This window comes from Rhinoderma darwinii, chromosome 10, assembly GCF_050947455.1.
Source record: "Rhinoderma darwinii isolate aRhiDar2 chromosome 10, aRhiDar2.hap1, whole genome shotgun sequence".
Taxonomy (NCBI): domain Eukaryota; kingdom Metazoa; phylum Chordata; class Amphibia; order Anura; family Rhinodermatidae; genus Rhinoderma; species Rhinoderma darwinii.
The window spans coordinates 19898889-19920495 of NC_134696.1; the positions used below are offsets into that span (position 1 = coordinate 19898889).

General features: G+C 46.6%; 2 protein-coding genes across 2 annotated transcripts; one reads left to right on the top strand and one right to left on the bottom strand.

Annotated features, from left to right (window-relative positions):
• Positions 1-1221: 1221 nt before the first annotated feature.
• LOC142661831 (transcription factor HES-5-like) lies at positions 1222-3802 on the top strand. The gene is made up of 3 exons (XM_075839442.1): positions 1222-1305; positions 1391-1571; positions 2517-3802. The coding sequence occupies exons 1-3, from the start codon at positions 1222-1224 to the stop codon at positions 2777-2779; spliced, it is 528 nt and encodes a 175-aa protein (XP_075695557.1). The 3' UTR covers positions 2780-3802.
• TAS1R1 (taste 1 receptor member 1) lies at positions 3632-21397 on the bottom strand. Its single transcript, XM_075839444.1, has 5 exons — positions 21120-21397; positions 10704-11447; positions 9183-9392; positions 7813-7933; positions 3632-6462 (listed from the first exon to the last, which is right to left on the bottom strand). Exons 1-5 carry the CDS (start codon positions 21381-21383, stop codon positions 5528-5530), a joined length of 2274 nt encoding a protein of 757 aa, XP_075695559.1. The 5' UTR covers positions 21384-21397; the 3' UTR covers positions 3632-5527.
• Between the last annotated feature and the right edge of the window lie 210 nt (positions 21398-21607).

Genomic DNA, 21607 nt, shown 5'->3' on the forward strand with positions numbered 1-21607 from the left:
CAGGGGACACTGAGGGGCACTATATACAGGGGGCATTGTGAGAGGCACATTTGACAGGGGGCATTGTGAGTGGCGCTATTTACAGGGGGCACTGTGATTGGCCCTATCTACACGGGGCATTTTGAGCTGCACTATCTACAGGGGGCACTGTGTGTGTGTGTGCGTGCGTGTGCGTGTGCGTGTGTGTGTGTGTCTTTACTTTACAGTGTTTGACACAATTGTATTGAATTGAAATTCAATTGAATTTTATCTTCCTTTATGGGTGCAGAAATGTTGGAAAAGTGAGGAGCTGAAGACATCTAAATGGCAAATTCTGCAGAAATGGGTCATGGCCGGGAAAACAGACAAAAGGGTGTTACCATTGCCCCTGTCAAGAGGATGTGTCCCGACACAATGTAATACTGTTAGCGATGGTTGGAGACTGTCAGTATGTAGGGACACAGCACTTCGGAAAGGGGAATCATAACACACTTTTGCCACTGCCCGCACAGAAAGGAGGTAGACGCGGCAAAGCAGGGCGTCAGTTTGGAAGGGGGCTCAAGTTTGGGGACCACCCCAGGGCTTATGGTCTAATTAATCCGCCACTGCATAAGGCCTGACTGTTGGAGTGCCCACAACCAAAAAGTGAGGGTGCCAGTCCCTGTGCCTAACAGAGAAACAGCTGAGCCACATTGTCCGTGGGATTGTGTTGGTCCCAATGATCGGAACCCCATTAATCTGATTTTATGTCATGGGGAACAATTGCTTATTTAGGTCATACTCATACATGGACCCTAAAATAAAGTAGGTCTGTCTGCTGTATTGCTGGCTTGGGTCCATGTAGGATGTAACACAACACTCACTTTCACCCTGGGGGGTATAATCGCTGTGACAGCCCCTTACCCCCCTTTATGCGGCAGCAGGTTGCAAACACTATGGGTGGAACTTTCCCAAGTCTTGACAGCCAGGCCATGTGTACGAGCCCTGCGTCCTTTCTACAGCACACACTCCTGGGTGGGGAGGAAGAGTGCAGGGGGAGGGGGGGGGGGTGTTCTTTCTTTTTTGGTTACAGAAGCTGATATCAGAAGCATGAATGAAAGTGACTGTTGTCTTGGGGCTGCAGTGATTGGTTACTGAGTGTGGGAAACTATGTGTTGGCTGCCGCCCATACATTTACATACAGAGGAAGGGGTATAAAGTGAACTTCACTGTCTGCCAAATCAATTGCACTAAAGAAGACCTATGAGCATGGCAGAGAATGGCGCTCTGTGCGTCATTTTGAAGAAACATGTATCAGATAAACTCACCACAAAAGAGAAAAATAAGGTAAATTACTCAATTCTAATTCCCTTTCATCATTTTTAGAGTTTGAGTGTTACAATTGCTATAAAATATATTTCTTCTTGACTAGATGAGAAAACCAATAGTGGAAAAGTTAAGGAGGGACCGCATTAACAGCAGCATCACCCAGCTTCGTAAACTTCTAGAACAAGAGTTCAACCTTCTCCAGCCAGACGCCAAGCCCGAGAAGGCTGATGTCCTGGAAATAGCTGTTCAGTTCCTTAAAAAGCAGCAGGGGTGCAGCCATCAAGGTAAAGTTTGAAAACTTACAAAAAAGTTTGCAGGAAAACTTTTAGAAGTGCATCCTTCACCCTCTAGTGGACGTACTGGGTATTACACCACTTGACTACAGCTTATTGTATCACCATAGTCTCCGTAATATTTCATATATTTTAATATTTTTCTCTATCGTATGAAGAATAAAAATGTGAAGATCCGTAATCTCATAGACTTATAAAGTCACATTTACTTAATCACATGTAATTGAGTTGTAATTAATACCATGGCCAGAGATGGTCAATTACATAGTGTGACTGATGCCAAGCTACTTTTAATCTATTTCTGCCGTCAACACACCTCTAGTTTATTCTTTTTAGACAGACTGGTTATTGGGGACACACAGCCTAACAACCACAGACTTTTATATGGAATTGCCAGTAACAGTACATAGTAACAAACTGAGGAGCAAGAAAGTGGTTGTAAAGAATTAGAAAACATATCATTTTTTTCCCCCAAAAACAGTGCCATACCTGTCCACAGGTTATTTGCGGTATTGCAGTTCAACCTTTTTATTACTTCAATGGTGCTGCCCTGCAATACCAGACACAACCTTGCACAGGTATAGCGCTGTTTTGGGATGAAAGCATCAATGTTTTTCTAATCTGGTAAAAAGCCTGTTAATACAGAGCTTGGCAGCACTCACTATAGTCCCTTTTCACAGGACGGTCCTGAGAGCCGGACTACATAAGGGGCAGTGCTTATGTAAATTTCATAAAAATTTGGCATTTCGGGTCTGTTTCTGGATAGAGAGGGGCTTAAAATGTTCATATTCTATCAATGGGAGGATGGGCATCTGTCTTCTATAAATTGGACTGTAGTCTTGTGTTACTTGCATAGGACTGCCATAGTCATTCTTCTTGGCTTTGACGTAATGTAGGGTTTTGCAGCATTTTCACCAGTTTCATGTTATTTTTCAGGAATAAAATCAGTTTTTCGACCAGATCACCCGGAATACAGACACGGCCATTCCAAGTGTCTCCATGAAGCCCTCTCCTATCTGTCAGTCCATCACACTGGGCAGGAGGCACAGGTCAGGTTACTGAATCACTTCCAGCAGGTGGAGAGCCAACCAAGAAATCTCAGCGGCCTCCAGTCACCTCCTACGTCCATTTCTGACCCGGTAAAGCGGCAGCATCCGCCCGTCATGATCAGCACCAAGTCCTTGTGGAGACCCTGGTAAAAGACCCCAATGATTTCTCAGAGCGATATCACATTGATTGTCCTCTGCTCCTGTAGAAAGATTTTCTCCTTGTGGAAGATAATAAGACTGTCTGCTTCATAATGAAGACTGAAGGATGCACTTAGATCAGTGATCACCAACCTGTAGCTCTCCAGCTGCGCCAATACTACAACTCCCAGCATGCCCTGACAGCCGGCGTAGCATTGCAACAGCTAGAAAGCCACAGATTGGAGATCATTGATTTAGACAATTAGATATTAAAGGGGTTATCCAGTTTCGACAACCCCTTTCTGTATGGGGTCCCCTTTATTAGGATCCCTCCCTCTATTAGCCAGGGGCCCACTGCACTGTCATTTTGGGGGGCTGCTTATTACACAAATGCACATTGATTTCAATTAGTACCATACTTCATTTTCCCTTCAGTGGCTCCTCTGGTAATAACAGCTCAGCATGGGCGGTCCTAGCAGTGGGACCTCCCATGAGGAGCGGCATACTGGCAGTAGTGCCAATTTAATTAAAGGGGTTATCCAAAGCAAACAACTACTTGAATTAACCAGTTACAAATACGATCACCAGCATAAAGGGGTAACTATATATTAGATTATAACCCTCAGCTAGCAATTATATATTCTCTTATATCAGCTGGGCCATACAAGGCCCAATTTTACAGACCAATTCAATAATTAGGCAAAAATTGGACTGTGTATGGACAAGATGACAAGTGCAACTACCGTGTGGGAAAATGTAAGTAATGAATACAAGGTTTATATTCCGTGCTACATTATTGAATGACATAGATCGGCATGCTGGCTGTGTACCGAAATATTTCCACATAGTAATTAGACATATAGAATAACTTTATTATTGCCTATGGTAACAGTGTAATCGCTACATTCAATGTTTATTCATATGCATTATAATGTGTTTATTTTGTATAAACTTTGCAATATTTGTACAGTTTATAAAGTTTTAATGGGGTTATTATCTAGAGATGTATCTGGGTGTAAATTTTATATATACTAGAGGTCATGTCTTAGTGAAAAGTTTATAATACATTTTTATTTCTTTAAACGTGAATACATTTGTAGTTTTTATTTTGTATTAGGGCAGTGGTCTCTATCCTGTGGCTGTTCAGCAGTAGCAAAACTACAACTCCCAGCATGCACTGACAGCAACAATTGGAGAACTTCGGGTTGAAGTTTTGCATGAAGCAAAGTTTTCCCTTCCTAACTAAACTTCAATGACATTGTGCGTGATATAGCGCCATCTACTGGACAGCAAAAGTACAACACAGGACAAGATTTTAACCAAAATCGCATTTCCCTTAATATTTTTAGGAATTTTTACATTCAATATTAATCAAACTCAGATAAGAAAATATATGTTCAGCAATTTCCCACATGTCATTTTCATTGTTGCAGATATCTTGCAGTGTAGGCCCCTTTAACATCCCAATAGAGTAAATATTTCACTATTTTCAATATATCTGCTTGCGGTCAGTAAATGGGAACACTGTGGTTTATTTTCAGAGTCTAAAATCATGTGCAGACCTAAGGGTATGTTCACACGCTTAATAAAAAACGTCTGAAAATACAGAGCTGTTTTGAAGAGAAAACAGCTCCTGATTTTCAGCCGTTTTTTAATCAAACTCGCGTCTTTCTCTGCGTTTTTTACGGCCGTTTTTGGAGCTGTTTTTCTATAGAGTCAATGAAAAACGGCTCCAAAAACAGCTCAAGAAGTGACGTGCACTTCTTTTTCTCGGGCGTCTTTTTACACGCCATTATTTGAAAATGAGGTGTAAAATAACGCCCCATCGGAACAGAATGCCGTATTTCCCATTGAAATCAATGGGCAGATGTTTGTAGGCGTTCTGCTCCCAATTTTTCAGCTGTTTTTTGGGCCGTAATGGCTTAAAATAGCCTGTGTGAACATACCCTTATAGAAACCCCTCAGCTTTGAACACAATTAGATCTGTATGGGTTTTCAGGCTCTGGATGTAAACAAGAATATTCTCTTAGGGTATGTTCACACGTACACGTCTGTTACGGCTGAAATTACGGAGCTGTTTTCAGGAGAAAGCAGCTCCGTAATTTTCAGACGTAATGGCATGTGCAGGCGCTTTTCGCTGCGTCCATTACGGATGTAATTGGAGCTGTTTTTCCTTGGAGTCCATGGAAAACGGCTTCAATTACGTCTCAAGAAGTGACAGGCACTTCCTTGACGCGGGCGTCTTTTTTACGCGCCCTCTTTTGACAGCGGCGCGTAAAAAAAATGACCGTCGGCACAGAACATCGTAAAACCCATTCAAATGAATGGGCAGATGTTTGCCGACGCTTTGGAGCCGTATTTTCGGAGGTAATTAGAGGCTAAAAGCCCCGAATTACGTCAGTAAATAGGGTGTGTGAACCCAGCCTTACACTGACAGCCAGCAGAGATCTTGAGAATGGTGAATAGTTCAAACATAAAATATATTAGAAAGTTGAAGAACTTCATAATAAAACGCTTATACCCGGAATGTTTCTGAGGGTCGTGAAACAGGCATCAAAGACCCCATATTTTCCTAAGAGGAGGGGAGCAGTGTATGCACTACCCATATAAAAAGTGACTGCCAGGAACCTGCGTGGCAGAGTAACTGGCCTGGGCACGGAGGGCGCATGGCGGAGGACCAGAGCATGTGTCACATGTGCCCTCCCTATAATCCGGCCCTGCCCATATGTCATATACATAAGCGAAATAACAGCGGGCATCCTAGTCAGCGGCCGACTGTTTCTTGGTGTAGTTCTGAATGGCCGTCTGGAAATGCTCGGTGGTGTTGAGTTCTGGTCTAAAGAGAATAACGTAACATTTCGGAGTAAAGTAACCGATAAGAATCCCCATTACACTCATCAATACAGCGGCGACATTGACGGCCGCAATGTACTTCCCCTGGTAGACGATATAGGTGGTGAAGAACGCAATCCAGGATAAGATATAGACCAACAAACTGAATGAGATACATTTGGCCTCATTGTAATTGTCGGGTAAATCTTTCCCCATGTAGCAGAAGACGAAGCACAACATACTCAGGAGCCCAACGTAAGAAATCTGAGCCACGGAGCCCACAGAGGCCGTCTCCGAACACTTCAGTATTATCTGGTCCGGGTACGTGGCATAATCTCTAATGGGTAAAGGCGACTTCACCACCATCCAGATGACACAGATCAGGACCTGACCGGCGCAACTGACCACGATGAAGATATCCGAGCCGTTTCTCTTCACCCACATTTCGTACACTCTGGGCATGTGGGTGGCCATTTTGAAAATGCAGACGATCTGGAATGAATGGACCACGATGCAAGAAAAGCAAATAGTGAAGCTGACGGAGAAGACGGGTTGTCTCACCAAACATGTGACCACCCCCGGCCTGCCGAAATAACAATACAGGGTGCCACAGGAGCACGCCAGGGACCCTAACATCAGCAAACACATCTTCCCGCCCGCGGACTTCACTACTGGGGTGTTCAGATTTATCATGAAAATAATGGCGACGGCCGCAATTAATAATAGCAACAAAGTAACGATCGATAGAAGGACAAGAGACAATGGATCAGTCCATGAAAGATATTCTACGGTTCGGTTGGAACAGATCTCGCTCTTCGTGGGTGACCACTGATCAGATCCACATGGCTGGCAGGTGTAGAGATCTGTAAAACACAAATGGTTGGCATCATGTGGATGGTCATGTCTACGCGGTTAATCATATCAGGACCTATGGGTGGATGGGCTGTCTAGTTTACAGGCTGAATAGGGGTAGGAAAGAGTGAGAACATCAAGTTGAGTGGCGTCCCAATGAGCCAACTCCAGCCATGGGTGCCATAGTTATCAGGGGTGCCACGGTGTATGTAGACTTAGCTGCTAAGTTCTCGCTCTACTGCGGGGGTCTGATCACTAAGCCAACGTTTAGCTAAAAATTTCCGCTTGTTTAACCCATTACGTGGCCAATAGTGACCGCAGCATATAAATCGTTAGAAAGAGGGGGCGACCCCCTCTAACAGCTCATCGCCCCTCTAACATGCAATCGTGGGGTGGCGATGGTTGCTATGGCAGGCCCTCAGGTCTGCCATCTTTGTGCCCCCATTAAGTCCTGCCAGCTTAATAGAAGCCTGTCAGAAACACGATATACTGCGATACATTACAATTGCAGTATATAGGGCAAGCGATTCAACGATAGCTGGTTCAAGTCCCCTAGGGGGACTAATAGAAAAAAGTAAGAATCAGTTAAGTAACGTTTTTGTTTTTATGTACAAAAAAAATATTAAAAGTAAAAAAAAAAACTTTTCCCATTTTCCCCCTAAAGCAGTTAAAAAAATGGAATAAACATAATTGGTATCACCGCATCCGTAAAAAAAAAACAGTCAGAACTATTACAATATGTCATTATTTAACCTGCACGGTGAGCGCCGTAGAAAAAATAAAAATAATGAAAACTCCAGAATCGAAATTTTTTTGGTCACCTCATCTCCCGCAAAAAATTTAATAAAAAGCAATCAAGACCTCGCATGTACCCCAAAATGGTAGCATTAAAAACTATTGTTTATCCTGCAAAAAATATGTCCTCATGCCGCTTAATCGACAGAAAGATAAAAAAGTTAAAATTTGGCGACAAAATAAATGTTACTTTTCACAGATTTTTTTTACTTGTAAAAGTAGTAAAATATAGAAAAAACGATATATATTTGGTATCTCCGTAATCGTATTGACCCCCAGAATAAAGTTAACATGTTGTTTTAATTGCACAGGGAATTCCGTATAAACGAAGAACAAAAAACAATGGCGGAATCGCCGGTTTTTTTTTCATTTTCTACCCCACAAATAATTTTTCCCCCGTTTCCTAGTACATTATATGGCACAATAAATGGTGGTAAGGGCGGGCACAAAAAGTCAACTACTGGATCCGTGGGCACTGCCAAATGGTGGAAAAAGGTGCCAAAACTGTGCATGGTTTTGGACTATGGATAATTTTCACAAAAATTATTAAAAGCTCCACATCTCACCGCTTTTGTTGACGAAGGTCATTTCAGGGCAAGAAATGCAATCGAAACAGCAAGAATGAGATCCCGTCTGCACGCGTCTTTCTCCTTTTGCGCATTCTTTCGAACAAATTGATTCAGGAACCTGCGTGCAGAAGCATAAGAACGGTCGTCCATGAAAATACTGAAGATTACTAAATGGGCGCTCCTTTCTACCATTGGTTCACACTACCACAAACCCGTATCGAGTATAAAGCAGGGGGGCACAACCTGCTGCCTGGAGCCACATGTGGCCCGCGATGCTGTTCTGTGCGGCCCCCAACCATCAGGGCACAGGCTGCCTTCTATTCTAAGCAACTTAAAGGAGCAGTCCAGGCAACATTTTAAAGAAGTGAAATATATTATTGTTCGTTATCGCCAGCGCATGTATAAACAGGGAGACGCGCTACCGACATGATAATAACATATGGGGACGAGCGATCGGAGTAACGACCGCTCGTCCCCATCCATAGCTTTGCGCCATTTTTTGCGGGATTATGAACATCGCAGCAAAAAAAAAAAAACGCAAGGTAAACAAAATAAAACAAAACTTTATTTTCTACAAGTGGGGTCAGGGGGGATGTGAAGGAGGATGGGGCACTCACCAGTCTGGCAGGGTCCTGTCGGCTGTGTTTGGTGGGCGGCTCTCTCCACACGGAGCTGCTTCTCATGCAGCAGCTTCCACTTCTGTCCTCTCAGGGTCCCAGCGTTAAAGTTACTTCGGAGGAAGGGTCCGTTCCTTTCTCCAAGTAACTCACACTGGGGCCTTGATAGAAATGTATATAGTTACTAAGAATCGGACGGGCCCGTTTTTTCCAGCATTGTGGTTGGGCCTCTGACTGCAGTACCAGCTGTACTGCCCTGATGGTGGCCCTGCTGCACACACACTGGATAGTTATTAAAACTTAAGTGGTGTGACATCCTACAAATGGCGACTACAAAGTAAAGAAAAGTTGATGCAGAGTCAAGTAACATCACACGCCTCACCAAAGAAGCAGTTCCAGCCGTCACATTAGGGAGGGGGGAGGGGTTAATTAAATGTTTGACCATACATAGCAGGCTCATTTTTAAGTTGATAATTTTGTATGGCCCGCGAATGATGTTATAAATGCCCAAATGGCCCTCGGCAGAAATAAAGGTTCCCCACCCCTGCTCTAGGGTATGTAGGACCATGGGAGAAGGAGGGCATCTTTTCAGGTCAGATGGCATTTTCCAGCAGTTGGCAACTTGTATCGCTCAGTGGAGCAGATAACTTTCTAAGTAGATGTAATGATGTTGGTAGAACAAGCCCCGGGCCCCAGATCGACACGGAGTTGGCCCTTGAAAACAAACATCCAGCATGTGGAATGACTTACAGAATTATCCTTCGTGTGCCATTTAAGCTCCTCATTCAGCTGAAGCCTTCCTGCTACTTTACTGTATGAGCCGATGACCTTGAAGGACGGGGTAAGGTCATTCCAAGACCACATGACTATGTCATAGCCGGTGGCCGGGTCTCCATTACTGTCAAAATAGATGGACTGATTGTAGAGAGTGAAATTGACCTTCTTCACATATTCCAAGAGCTGGTAAATGATAAGAAAAAGAACGCCACATTTACTGCACGTCTTCTACATTGTGACTGCCGCTTTTACTGAAGATGACATTTACTTTTCCTACATACAATGAGGCTGAGCTGCAATACCAAACACAACCTATGGATATGGGGTGGCGCTGTTTCTGGAGAAAAAAAAAGCCATGTTTTTCTAATCCTGTACAACCCCCTAAAGTCTATCTATCATTTCGTATTATATGGTTACTGTAAATGGGTCCAAGTCTCTGTTCTAATTAATTTCATAACATCCCTTTATAGTGGTCTGAGCTCCGACCTGTCTCTGCCCATTTTGAGGACCCGTCTGCCCCCTGACATGTCTGCTTTAGTAAATAACAATTCTGGAGTAGCTTTTCTTAGAGCGTTGTGTTTTGTTAACAAAAGTAATGTGTAGAGAAGGCAGATCCAGCACTCGAATGTATAAAAAATTCGATTTTTATTAGGTCATTTTAAAAAATAGGGATAAAACAACAATCCCTATTTTTTAAAATGACCTAATAAAAATCGAATTTTTTATACATTCGAGTGCTGGATCTGCCTTCTCTACACATTACTTTTGTTTCTATAACCTGCTGTCGACACAGGATCAAGCTCAGGAGGACCTACGAGCACCTACAGCTTTCTGGATTTTTTATGCCTACATTGGTATTAAGCAAGCTTCACAAAACGCATTGGAAAAACGCAATCTAAAATGAAGGATATGAGGTGAGCAAAACTTTTGGTAAAACTTTTTTCACTTTTCACGTTGTGTTTTGTTGTTCCTCTGTTAATCCTCCTGGAAATGTATGTATGAATAAATTAACAAATTGGCAATACTTTTCCCCTGCCAATACGGTCTGTCCCTACACAGCGTGATACTGTCAGCACTGATTGGATCGAGTCAGGCTGTGTAGGGACATGTCGTACTGACAAGGTGAATGTTAACACCTAGATTTCAATTTATTCATATATTTCCAGGAGGAACAACAGAGGGACAACACAAAGCAGATTTGTAAGAAAAGGTGCTCCGGAATTGTTATTTTATGGGAAATGCACTTATTTACTAAAACAGACATGATGGTATATCCTAGAATCTATATCCTAGTTAAAGGGGCTGTCCAACCTTAGAAAAACATGGCTGCTCCCTTCCACAAACAGCGCCATACCTGACCATGGGTTGTGTCTAGTATTGCCACTCAGGTCCATTGAAGTGATTAAGGCTAGGTTGCAATACCACACACCGCCTGTTGACAGGTGTGGCGCTGTTTTTGGAAGAAAGCAGGCATGTTTAAGTATAGGCACTTACCTGCCAGGGATAAACCGTATCATTTCTGCATCGGCCAGATTTACATTCCAGCAATTCATGCAAACCATAAGCTATGGCGTAGACAGCAGAATACACGTTAAACGAGGCCGACATGGAGAACTGGCTGGGGACGGACATGTTCTGTAGGGTAAAGGAATGACAGTCCTGACACATTTGGTTGCAGCCATAAAGACTTGAGTCCGTTGCTTTGATTGATTTTACATAGTCAATCTCAAAGTCTACAAGTCTCGAGAAATAGATCTGACCCACCGATACCCCCAGGATGGAGCCAATGCTCTTGATATTTGGTAGCCCAGCAATCTGTGAGTCCACGGACCAGCTCTCGCAGCCAATCCAGACGTGATCCGTTATATTGGCATTAACCACTTCTTCAAATAATATCCTGGCATTGAAATAGGTCGAAAAAACCACCGTTAAGCGGACGCGGGCCTGCTCTATGTTAGCCACCATCTTCTTGACACTAGTCCTGTCTGTGGTGCTGTATGGGATTAACCCTTGATAAGCTACACAGATGCCATTTTTTGTCACCAAGGAGTATAAGTCTTGTAGGCCCTGCCTGCCGTAGACGTCATCGCTGCCCACGATCGCAATCCACGTCCATTTAAATTTCTGCAGCAAGTTCAAAATGACTTCAACTTGTAGTTTGTCGCTGGGGATGGTGCGAAGGAAGGAGGGGTATAACTGCTTACGGCTGAGCAACTCATTGGAGGCCGAGTAACTTATCTGGAAAATAAACATTCAGCAGGATAGGTGAAAATGTATATGATGTTTTACATGATATATATATATATATATATATATATATAAATGTAAAGCATAATACTTATCTTGTACTGATCCCGAGTTACAGCCTGCATTATACTCCAGAGCTGCACTCACTATTCTGCTGGTGGAGTCACTGTGTACATACATTACATTACTTATCCTGTACTGATCCTGAGTTACATCCTGTATTATACTCCAGAGCTGCACTCACTATTCTGCTGGTGGAGTCACTGTGTACATACATTACATTACTTATCCTGTACTGATCCTGAGTTACATCCTGTATTATACCCCAGATCTGCGCTCACTATTCTGCTGGTGGAGTCACTGTGTACATACATTACATTACTTATCTTGTACTGATCATGAGTTACATCCTGTATTATACTCCAGAGCTGCACTCACTATTTTGCTGGTGGAGTCACTGTGTACATACATTACATTACTTATCCTGTACTGATCCTGCGTTACATCCTGTATCTCTTTATTTTATATAAATTTACAAAACATAAACTGAAAAACAAATACATAACTAATTCCATATAACCAAAAAGTCACAACCCAATTCTTATAAACAAATTTTCTTATATACATCTCTGTATATGAGAAGAGAAAACGATACCAGACCCGGCCACATACACCCCACTCTTATATACTTACATCTACACTTCATCCGAAACTAAACAATAACTAGAATATATACAAACATCATATAAACGTAATCCAAAGTACCAACAGAAAATCCCCCGACCCGCGTCAACCAAGGGCCTAAAGAAACAACATAATAATGATGATAATAATAATAATAATAACCCCAAAAATCCAAAATATAATAATACTAATCCCAATTTTTTTTTATTTTTTTTTATTTTATCCCTTTTTTTTTTTTTTTTATATATATATATATATATTTTTTAATCACACTATACACATCCTGACTTTCCCTAACCTTACCCTTCTTACCTAAACTCCACCACCCCAGCCAGCATCTCGCCTCATGTCCTCTCACGTCCGCATAGTCCAGATGCTGGCCCCCACCACCACACCCAACACCCCAGCCCAGCCCCCCGCCCCATGTCCTCCCATGTCCGCATAGTCCGGGGCTGGGTCAGGCAAACCCCCCCCCCCCCGACCCCCTCCCAACCTATCTATTAACCCCCTTAAGTCTATCCCTATTCTAACAACATTTCTACATTATAATACAATACACGTCACCAACCTGTCCAAATACCAAACCATATACAAAATGCACCGTACCCGAAAGCACCAAGTTCGGTCGCTTGTAAACCTTTTTCCTGCCATTTCAATCCTAAACAAAACAAAAATCTTCCAGTGCTTACCTAGCCCATCACCAGATAGAGAGAAGGGAAAGCCCCCCCCAGCTCCCCCCCAGAGGCCAAGGTACCACGTCCACCGCTGCACCCTCCCTATCGCTTGCCCTATCTCCTTACCCTATTACTAACCCTTTCTTGACCCTATTGAAAGCTGACCCTATGCTGACCCTCACCTTTCCCTTATTCCGAGTCCTATCGCTATATTTTTTATTGGTGCCTCAGCGGAACGCAGACCCCCACCTCCAGTTGAGCACCGGTGACGACTCCCCCTCCCTCATGAAGGCAGACACATTAAGGCACCCAAAAGGAAAAGCCCCTCCAAAGACGAGAGGCTTTGGATGCTCCCAATCTGCCAACCTCCAAAGAATGCACCTTCACCAGGTCACCCATGATATTGCTAACAACCTCATCCACTAGGAGGATTTTCTTCTGGGTAGAAACTAGACATCGTGCATTCCACATAAAGTGCCTCACCACTATACTGACTAGAAACAAGGTGCAATGGTCCCTACCACCGAGGTCTCCGAACACTCCATAGGCCCACCCAGCATAGGAGAGGCTGGTTAGGCCTGGCCAACCAATGGAGGCTCCCACCCTTTTGTATACCTCTGTATTGAAAGGGCAATGAAGCAGGAAATGCTCCATGCTTTCCAGCACTCCGCCACACTCCTCCCGGGGGCAATCCCGATCATCAGAGCTTCTGCACTTTAGATTGTCCCTCACATACAGTCTCCCATGGAAGCAACGCCAAGCCAGATCCCAAAACTTCTGGGGAATCCTCGCTGAATTTAAAAGTTTTAATCCCACCCCGAGGTCACTACTTGGGCAGTCTTTGAGCGCCAGGGGCTTCTGGAAGTGGGTCATCAGGACCCTCCTGTCAAGAAATTTTCTCGACATGGTCCTGATCTCCCACACCTCCAGACCCCACCGGCGAACAATCTTCAGCGCCAGGGTGGCATAAGCCGGGAGATGTCCGTGAGGTGTACGCAGGTCTTTCACTTGCCCTCCTTTCTCCCATTCCTGGAAGAAAGGCCGAAACCACCCCCTGCAGGAGGATATCCACCAAGGAGCCCTCTCTTGCCAGAGGTTTGCCAGGTTGATCTTAACAAAGGTGTTCACTAGGAACACCACCGGGTTAACCATACCTAACCCGCCTAGTGTCCTTGGTAGGTAAGTAACCTCCCTCTTGATTAGGTTGAGCCTGTTCCCCCATAACAGCTGGAAGAACAGGCTATAGACCCGAGTCCAGAGAGGTTCTGGCAAGATGCACACACTGCCCAGGTAAAGCAACATGGGCACCAGGTAGGCCTTGGCCAAGTGAACCCTTTCCCTCAGGGTTAAGGACCAACCCTTCCATTGGTCGACCTTCTGGGCAACTAGATTCAGCCTATCCTCCCAGTTCTTCTTGGGGTAATCACCCGGGCCAAATTCGACTCCTAAGATCTTAGCAGACCCCTGAGGCTCTGGAAGGGTGTCCGGGAGATCAAAACCAGGATCTCCTCCTCCCAGCCAGAGACTTTTGCACTTATCCCGGTTGATCTTGAACCCAGATGCCAATGAGTAACGCTCCACTTCCGACATCACCCACTCTGCCTCCCCTCTCGAGGAGACAAAAATGGAGACGTCGTCTGCGTACGCAACCACCCTCTGAGTGGCCTCCGGCCCCTCCAGGCCGGCCCCGACTCCCGCCAATGGCCCACGATCGATCCTTTTAAGAAAAGGATCAATTGCGAACGCATATAGCAAAGGGCTCAAGGGACAACCCTGGCGGACACCAGACCCAACCTCAAAGGGGGTTCCAACCCAACCGTTCACCAGCGCAAAAGTCTCAGCCCCAGTGTATAAGGTCTGTAGCCAATTGACAAACCCCCCCGGTAGGCCGTACCTCAGAAGGACCGACCAGAGGTACTCGTGGTCCACCCGGTCAAAAGCCTTGGCCTGGTCCAAGGACAGGATGTACCCCTCCCACCGACCAGAATTTCCCTGCTCCACTGCCTCTCTGACACTGAGGACAGCACTAAATGTGCTGCGGCCTGGAACAGAGCAATGCTGGACCGGCGAAAGGAGCCGGGATGCAAACTTCACCAGCCGATTAAACAGCACCTTTGCGAGAACCTTTCTGTCCGTATTGAGCAGCGCTATGGGACGCCAATTCTCAATACGGGTCGAGTCTTTACCCTTCGATAAAACGATCAAGGCCGACCTCCTCATTGACATTGGCAAAGTACCCGAGGAAAGGCACTCATTAAACACCTCAGTCAAGAGGGGAACTAGGGTTCCTTTAAAAGTTTTATAAAACTCGGATGTTAAGCCATCCGGCCCTGGCGATTTTTTGAGGGCAAGCCCATCAATCGCCAATCCCACTTCCTCTTCCTTGATCGAATCTATCAAAACACCGAGAGAGGGGTCTACCCCTGGCTCAGGGATGTTTCAGCCAGGAAAGCCGACATCTCGTCTCGGTTTGGATCTTGCTTCCCCAAGAGGTGCGAGTAGAAGGATCTGACGACCTCCAAGATCCCTGATTTGGATCTCTTCAGAGATCCTGTACTATCAATCAGTCCTGTCACAACCTTACGACTCACTGACATCTTACAGTTCCTGTAGGGGTCGGGCGAGCGGTACCTCCCGAAATCCCTCTCAAGAACTAAAGATGTGTGCCTATCATACTGACACCTCCTGAGCAAAGCTTTCACCACGGAGATCTCCTCCCCACTACCCCCGGTTGAGACCAGATGTTCGAGTTTCCTCCTCAGTTCCTGATATAGGCGGTACCTACTCATGGACCTGAGGCTCGAGAGCCTGCGGAAAAATCCTGCCACCCGGACTTTAAACAACTCCCACCACTCAGACTTAGTACCACTGAGATCCAACAAAGGTACCTGGCTCTGAAGAAAATCCTCAAAGGCCTGTCTTATCTCCGCTTCTTCCAAGAGAGTAGAATTCAGCCTCCATATACCTCTTCCCATCTGGAGGGACTCTGCAATGTTCAAAGAGAAAATAATCATACAGTGATCGGAGAACTCCACCTCAACAACGGACACTGGTGAAGAGATGGCTTCCTCCTTCAAAAAAAACCTGTCTATCCTAGACCTACAACTACCTCTACGATAGGTGAAACCCGAGTGGCCTGGGGTATGCCTGATGTGGATATCCACCAGGCGAGCATCGCTAACTATATTTTTTAATGCTACACTATCGTAGGTCAATTTTTTATCTCCGGAACCTCCTCTATCTCGGGGTCTCATGACAGTATTGAAGTCCCCTCCAAAGATAACTTGTCGACCTGAAAAAAGGAAAGGCTTAATCCTCATGAAGAGACTTTTACGGTCCCATTTGCTCTGGGGTCCGTATATATTGATTAGTCTTAATTCCTGTCCCCTCATGAGGACATCTAAGATCAAGCACCTCCCCATTTCTAACTCAATCATCCGTCGTCATGTTACCGGTGCGGTGAAAAGGACCGCCACTCCGCTATAGGGCTCAGCCGCAAGAGACCAGTAGGAGGGCCCGCGTCGCCACTCCCTCCTAGATTTAACGACGTCTGCCAAAAGTGACAGCCTGGTCTCCTGCAAAAACAAAATGTCGGCTTCAACTCGGCCAAGAAAATCAAAGGCTGCAAATCTCGCCCTATCTGACTTAATGCTGGCAACGTTAATTGATGCCAGCGTCAACGGAGTGGGTGCCGCCATCATGGATGTTTGAGTTAGACGGCTTTCTTCTTCCCACCCCCCCCTCTATCTGATGAGGACCCCCCTTCTTTGCCTAGCTTCTTGCAAACTGAGGAGTCCATATTCACCACCCTATTCCCATCTTCATCCCCAAGTACCGGGTCAACCTCCCCCTCTGGGGGCAACGGCCCCTGCAGCAGGGGAGGCTCAACGACTCTAGGGTGCCCTACCATGCCCTCCCTCTTAGTATGAGAGGCTGGAATGTCCACGAGAGCATGGTATCGATCAGTAGAGCGCACCAGGGGGGTACAGGATTTACCTTCCTGGGCCAGGGCGGGGCCAGATGTATTTGGCCCTTGGGTTTTGCCCGGTGTCCCTTTTGCTGTAGGCTGAGTCCTCTCTTCCTCTCCCACACTTTCATAGAGGGAGGACTGAGAGTCCTCAGCCCTCTGCTCCCTTTGGATCCTCCTCATCTCCCCATTCAATTCGGCCTCCCCAGGGGCATCAGATTCAGGGGGGGCATCCAGATCCGAATCAGAGGTTGTCCCAGTTTCCTGGAGCGCCCTCCAAATCCTCTCCTTCCTTCGCTTCTCCGCCCTTCTCTGGCGAGAAGGGGGACCCTTCTTTGCATTCTTCCCTTGCCCCTGTGCCCCATCGTCCCTGCCCGCACCCTCACAGGCCTCCCTCCTTTCATCCTCCGCAGGTTTGGAACAAGCATTGACAACAGAGCGAGGACACCGACTGAACGGGTGACCTAAGTCACCACACAGGTTGCACCGAATACGGTCACACGATGCGGCTAGATGACCAATCCCCCCACAATGAGCACACTTCTGCACCTTGCAGCCTGCACTCAAATGTGAGGGGTCGCCACACCGGTGACACAACTTCGGCTGCCCCTGGTAGAAGACAAGGATCCGATCTCTTCCCAGGAAAGCAGACGATGGTATGTGGGACACCGTCTGTCCCAGACGCTTTAATTTAACCATGAACGTCCAGGCCCCTGACCAGATGCCAAACTCATCCATGTTCTTCCGTGGCATCTCTACTACCTCTCCGTACCTTCCCAACCAGGTCATGATATCAATACAAGAGAGTGACTCATTACGGGTAAGAACGGTCACTCTCTTGGGACCACTTTGGCGAGAAATTGCTTGTGCAGCAAAGTCTCGCCAGCCAGGCTCGTCCTTCATCAGCTCGTAGTTCCCCCAGAAGACCTCAAGGCCCCCTAGGTGAACAAAGCTGATGTCAAACTCGACCGAGCCATGAGGATGTATCAAGGCAAAGATGTCACTCGCCTTGAAGCCCATCCCCAGCAGCAGCTCCACCACCCTCTTTCTGGGAGGGCACGCATCATTGCCACGCCACCGGAGACGGACCACATTCCTCCTGGCTACAGCCTGCCCGGCTGTTGGGAGCGACCACTGATCTCCTCGTTGCTCTCGGAAGGCATTTAGACCATATCTGTCTATCCAGAAAGACAGGTCCTTCTGCACTCCCCCTATGGTTAGGGTTTGCTTTCCCTCTCTTAAAGCGTCCAAGAGACGTTGTTGCAAGTTACCGTCCCCGGACCTTGAGGATGAAGATGGGTGGGCCCGCTGTCCCCCCGCTGCCACACCAGCATAAGACCTGCCGGATGTCACAGCAAGAGGAGCGCCAGGCCCATTGCCCCTGGTTGATACCCCATCCCCACCACCCACCACCTCACCACCTACAGACACAGCACTCAACACCCCATTACCAGCAGACACTCCAGCAACTTTATTTACAGACACCTGCATACCCCCAGCAGTTCCCACATCCACAGCCGCAACTTTTTTATTTAACCCACCAGGTCCCCCTGCAGTCATCCTTCTGGCCAGGCCTGGTTCTATGTTCTGTATTTTTGCTGTACATTTTGTGTGGGTAGACACTGCTTCAGTCTCCGCATCATCAGGCACCTTTGCAGGGACGCCACCAGATGTTATAAGCGGTGTCCCCGCTGTGCCCTCCGCCTCATTAACCTCCATCTTTTCTATGTGCGGAACATTTTTGGGAAAGGGGCCACCGCCGCCCCCGACGCCAGCAGCCCCCTTCTCGCCTACACCACTTTTCAGTGATGCGGACGAAGGAGCCACTGATGTCACTGGAGCCGCCTCCGGCGCCGGACCACTCCCCCCTCCCACAGAGGAGTGGCCAACAGAGCCGGAGCCCCCTCTGTGACCGCCCTTGTCCGGAACGTCTGACGGCTTTACTGCGACACCGACAGACTTCCGGCTTTCAGACACCACATCCGGTTTCTGGTTTACCCGTTCTCCAGACCGCTGACTCGCATCAGAGACCAGTTTCCCGGGCTCGCCATTAACCGGACACGGGGACACACCCCCTGGCGTCACCAGGCCACCAGTACCGCCCCCTTTGCAGGGGTTGGCGTCCGGCGCCATTTTGACCACCACGTGTTCTACTGCCGGACCCGTAACACTCTCCCCGCATTCCCGCTCCAGCCCCACTGCAGAGGCTTGAGCTGGGGGTCTTGCGGGACCTGCGCCCTGATCCTGACTTTCATCAGGCTCAGAGCACAGGAAGGATCTTGCTGTATACACCATTTGAAATGAACCTTCAGCAGATTTTTTTTCCTTTGTCTTTTTTTTCTTCTTAAATTTTTTTTTCTTTTGCTTTTCCTCCTCTGCGGGTAACTCCGCACCAAAACAAAATCCCTGGAAGGATACCGGCGACTCCACGTTACGGATCTGTGTAAGTAATCCTGGAGGCCGCTCACTGTCAGTATCAAAACTCTCCTGATTTCTCCCAGCTGTGAGTCCACCCTCCTCCTCCTCACTGCTCCTGGGTGCCTCAGAATCTGAGCCTTCTCTGGACTTTACATTCTCATGCTCCATTTTCTCCCCCACATTTTCCTTTGCTGTATCTTCCTCCATTCTTTCTATTTTTATAGGTTCTGCCATCTCGGCAAACCTCTCTTCATTTTTTAATTTTTCACCAAACACCCCTCCGCCTGCCAAAATCTCCTCACGTCTCTCTTCCACTTCTTTTATTTCCTCCAACAAGGATTTCACATTTAAAAGGTATCGGGACCTCTTACCTCCTGAGGCTTTTGCAGCTCTTCCTCTGGCGACCGCCAAGTCCGCACGGAGCCGTTGCAGCGACTTCCTGAGGTCCCGATACTCCTCCAACCGCATAGCCAGACGGGAGCTGAAGTTCTCCACCGTCTCTCCGGTCCTCAGCTGTCCCCATTCCTCCACACGACCGTCATCCAAATGTCCGGACGGCGCTGGTCCTTCTCCAGATGACAACACCTCGATCACCCTGCCGGACCGCGTCTCCATACCCTTATCCAGGGTTCCAGCGTCAGGGGGAGCCAGGACAGCCTTGCCCCGAGATGATCTCCTCACCCCCGCGACTGTTTGCATATTCCCAGCCAGCTGGGATGACCCTCTACCCCCCGCTGGCATGCTCCGGGAGGTAGAGGTCTGAGGCTCCATCCTAGGATGGAACCCCCCTCAGGGTACTTTCCAAGCCCAGGCAGATGGTATGAGGCCTGGGCAGATAGAATAAGGAAAGTCCCTGGATCCAAGGCCTGCACGGTAGTCTCAGCAGCTCTCTCCACACCTCCTACTCCACCCACTCCAGAGCTGCACTGACTATTCTGCTGGTGGAGTCACTGTGTACATACATTACATTACTTATCTTATACTGATCCTGGGAAATATCTTGTATTATACTCCAGAGCTAAACTCACAATTATGCTGGCTTCAGAGCTTAATTCTCCCAACATTCCTTGCTGACTTTATATAATATATATTGATATACAGTAAATATATCAGAGCTTGCTGAGTCGTTACTTGAAGCTTCTGAGCTCTAATGCAATATGAGTAACAGGGCCCCCACCTATCTTGTGCCATTTATAATACTGGTATATTCTTATGTGGCATAGGAGCCTTTGGGCCCCCTCAGACACCAGGGCCAGAGTGCAGCCACTCTGTACCCCCTATAGCTACGCCCATGTCTTCTGGGAAGTGTAGTCTTTATACCAAAAACTGTACAACGTGCTTACGGTTTCCAATAAAAACCAGCAGAATTGTGAATGCAGCTCTGAAGTATAATACAGGATGTAATTCAAGATGAGTATATGAGAGGAAGTAAGGGAAGCATTTATAGTTGACCCGTCACCTCTCCTGACATGTCTGTTTTAGTAAATACTTGTTTTCCCCATGAAATAACAATTCCGAAACATATTTTCTTAGAACTTTACTTTGTGCTGTTGCTCTGTTATTCCTCCTAGAAACTGTGTGTTACCATTCCCTACACAGTCTCACTCTGTCAGCACTGATTGGATATTGTCATACCGCATAGGGACACCCCCCCCCCCCAACTGGTAACACCTAGTTATCAATTTATTCATAAATTTCTAGGAGGAATAACAGAGGAACGGCACAATGCAGAGTTGTAAGAAGAATTGTTATTTCATCAGTAATACAATAATTTACTAAACAGACGTGTCCGGAGAGGTGCCAGGTCCTCTTTAGGTGCCAGGTCCTCTTTAGGTGCCAGGTCCTCTTTAGGTGCCAGGCTCCCTCTCACCAGTTGCATGTTCTGCCACTTTTACGGCTGTAGTTTCAGAACACCTTTACCTGTGGTACGAGAAATTTGCCTAATATACTCGCTGTAACAAAAGCAAAACTACTGCTGGCGGGTCCAACTAACGCAATGGCTTTCATTTCGTAGTCGGTAAAGTCGTTTCCCATCCTTATATGAGGTGCATTACACCGGGAGAGGATCTTCAGCGTCCCGTATATGTTGGCAGAATCCGAGCAGGTGTCATACAGCTCATACCCCAGTGTGACGTGGGGCAGCAGCGAGCTGGAATTATTGATTTCCTCCATGGCGAATCTCATTGCTTGCAGCAAATGATAACCGTGGGAATTGAAAGAGGTTCTGTAACGAAAAGACAATAATTGCTTAAAGGGCTATTCCATGAGACCCTATAAGTTGCAGTTACAGATGCAGCATTGCTGACCGGCAATAACCACAAGTTCATTTTAGGTCAATCCTGTTTTACACTGCAGCACAGTTTCCATCCCTCCTATAGCTCTGTTCATCCAGAGCTTCCTGATTCATG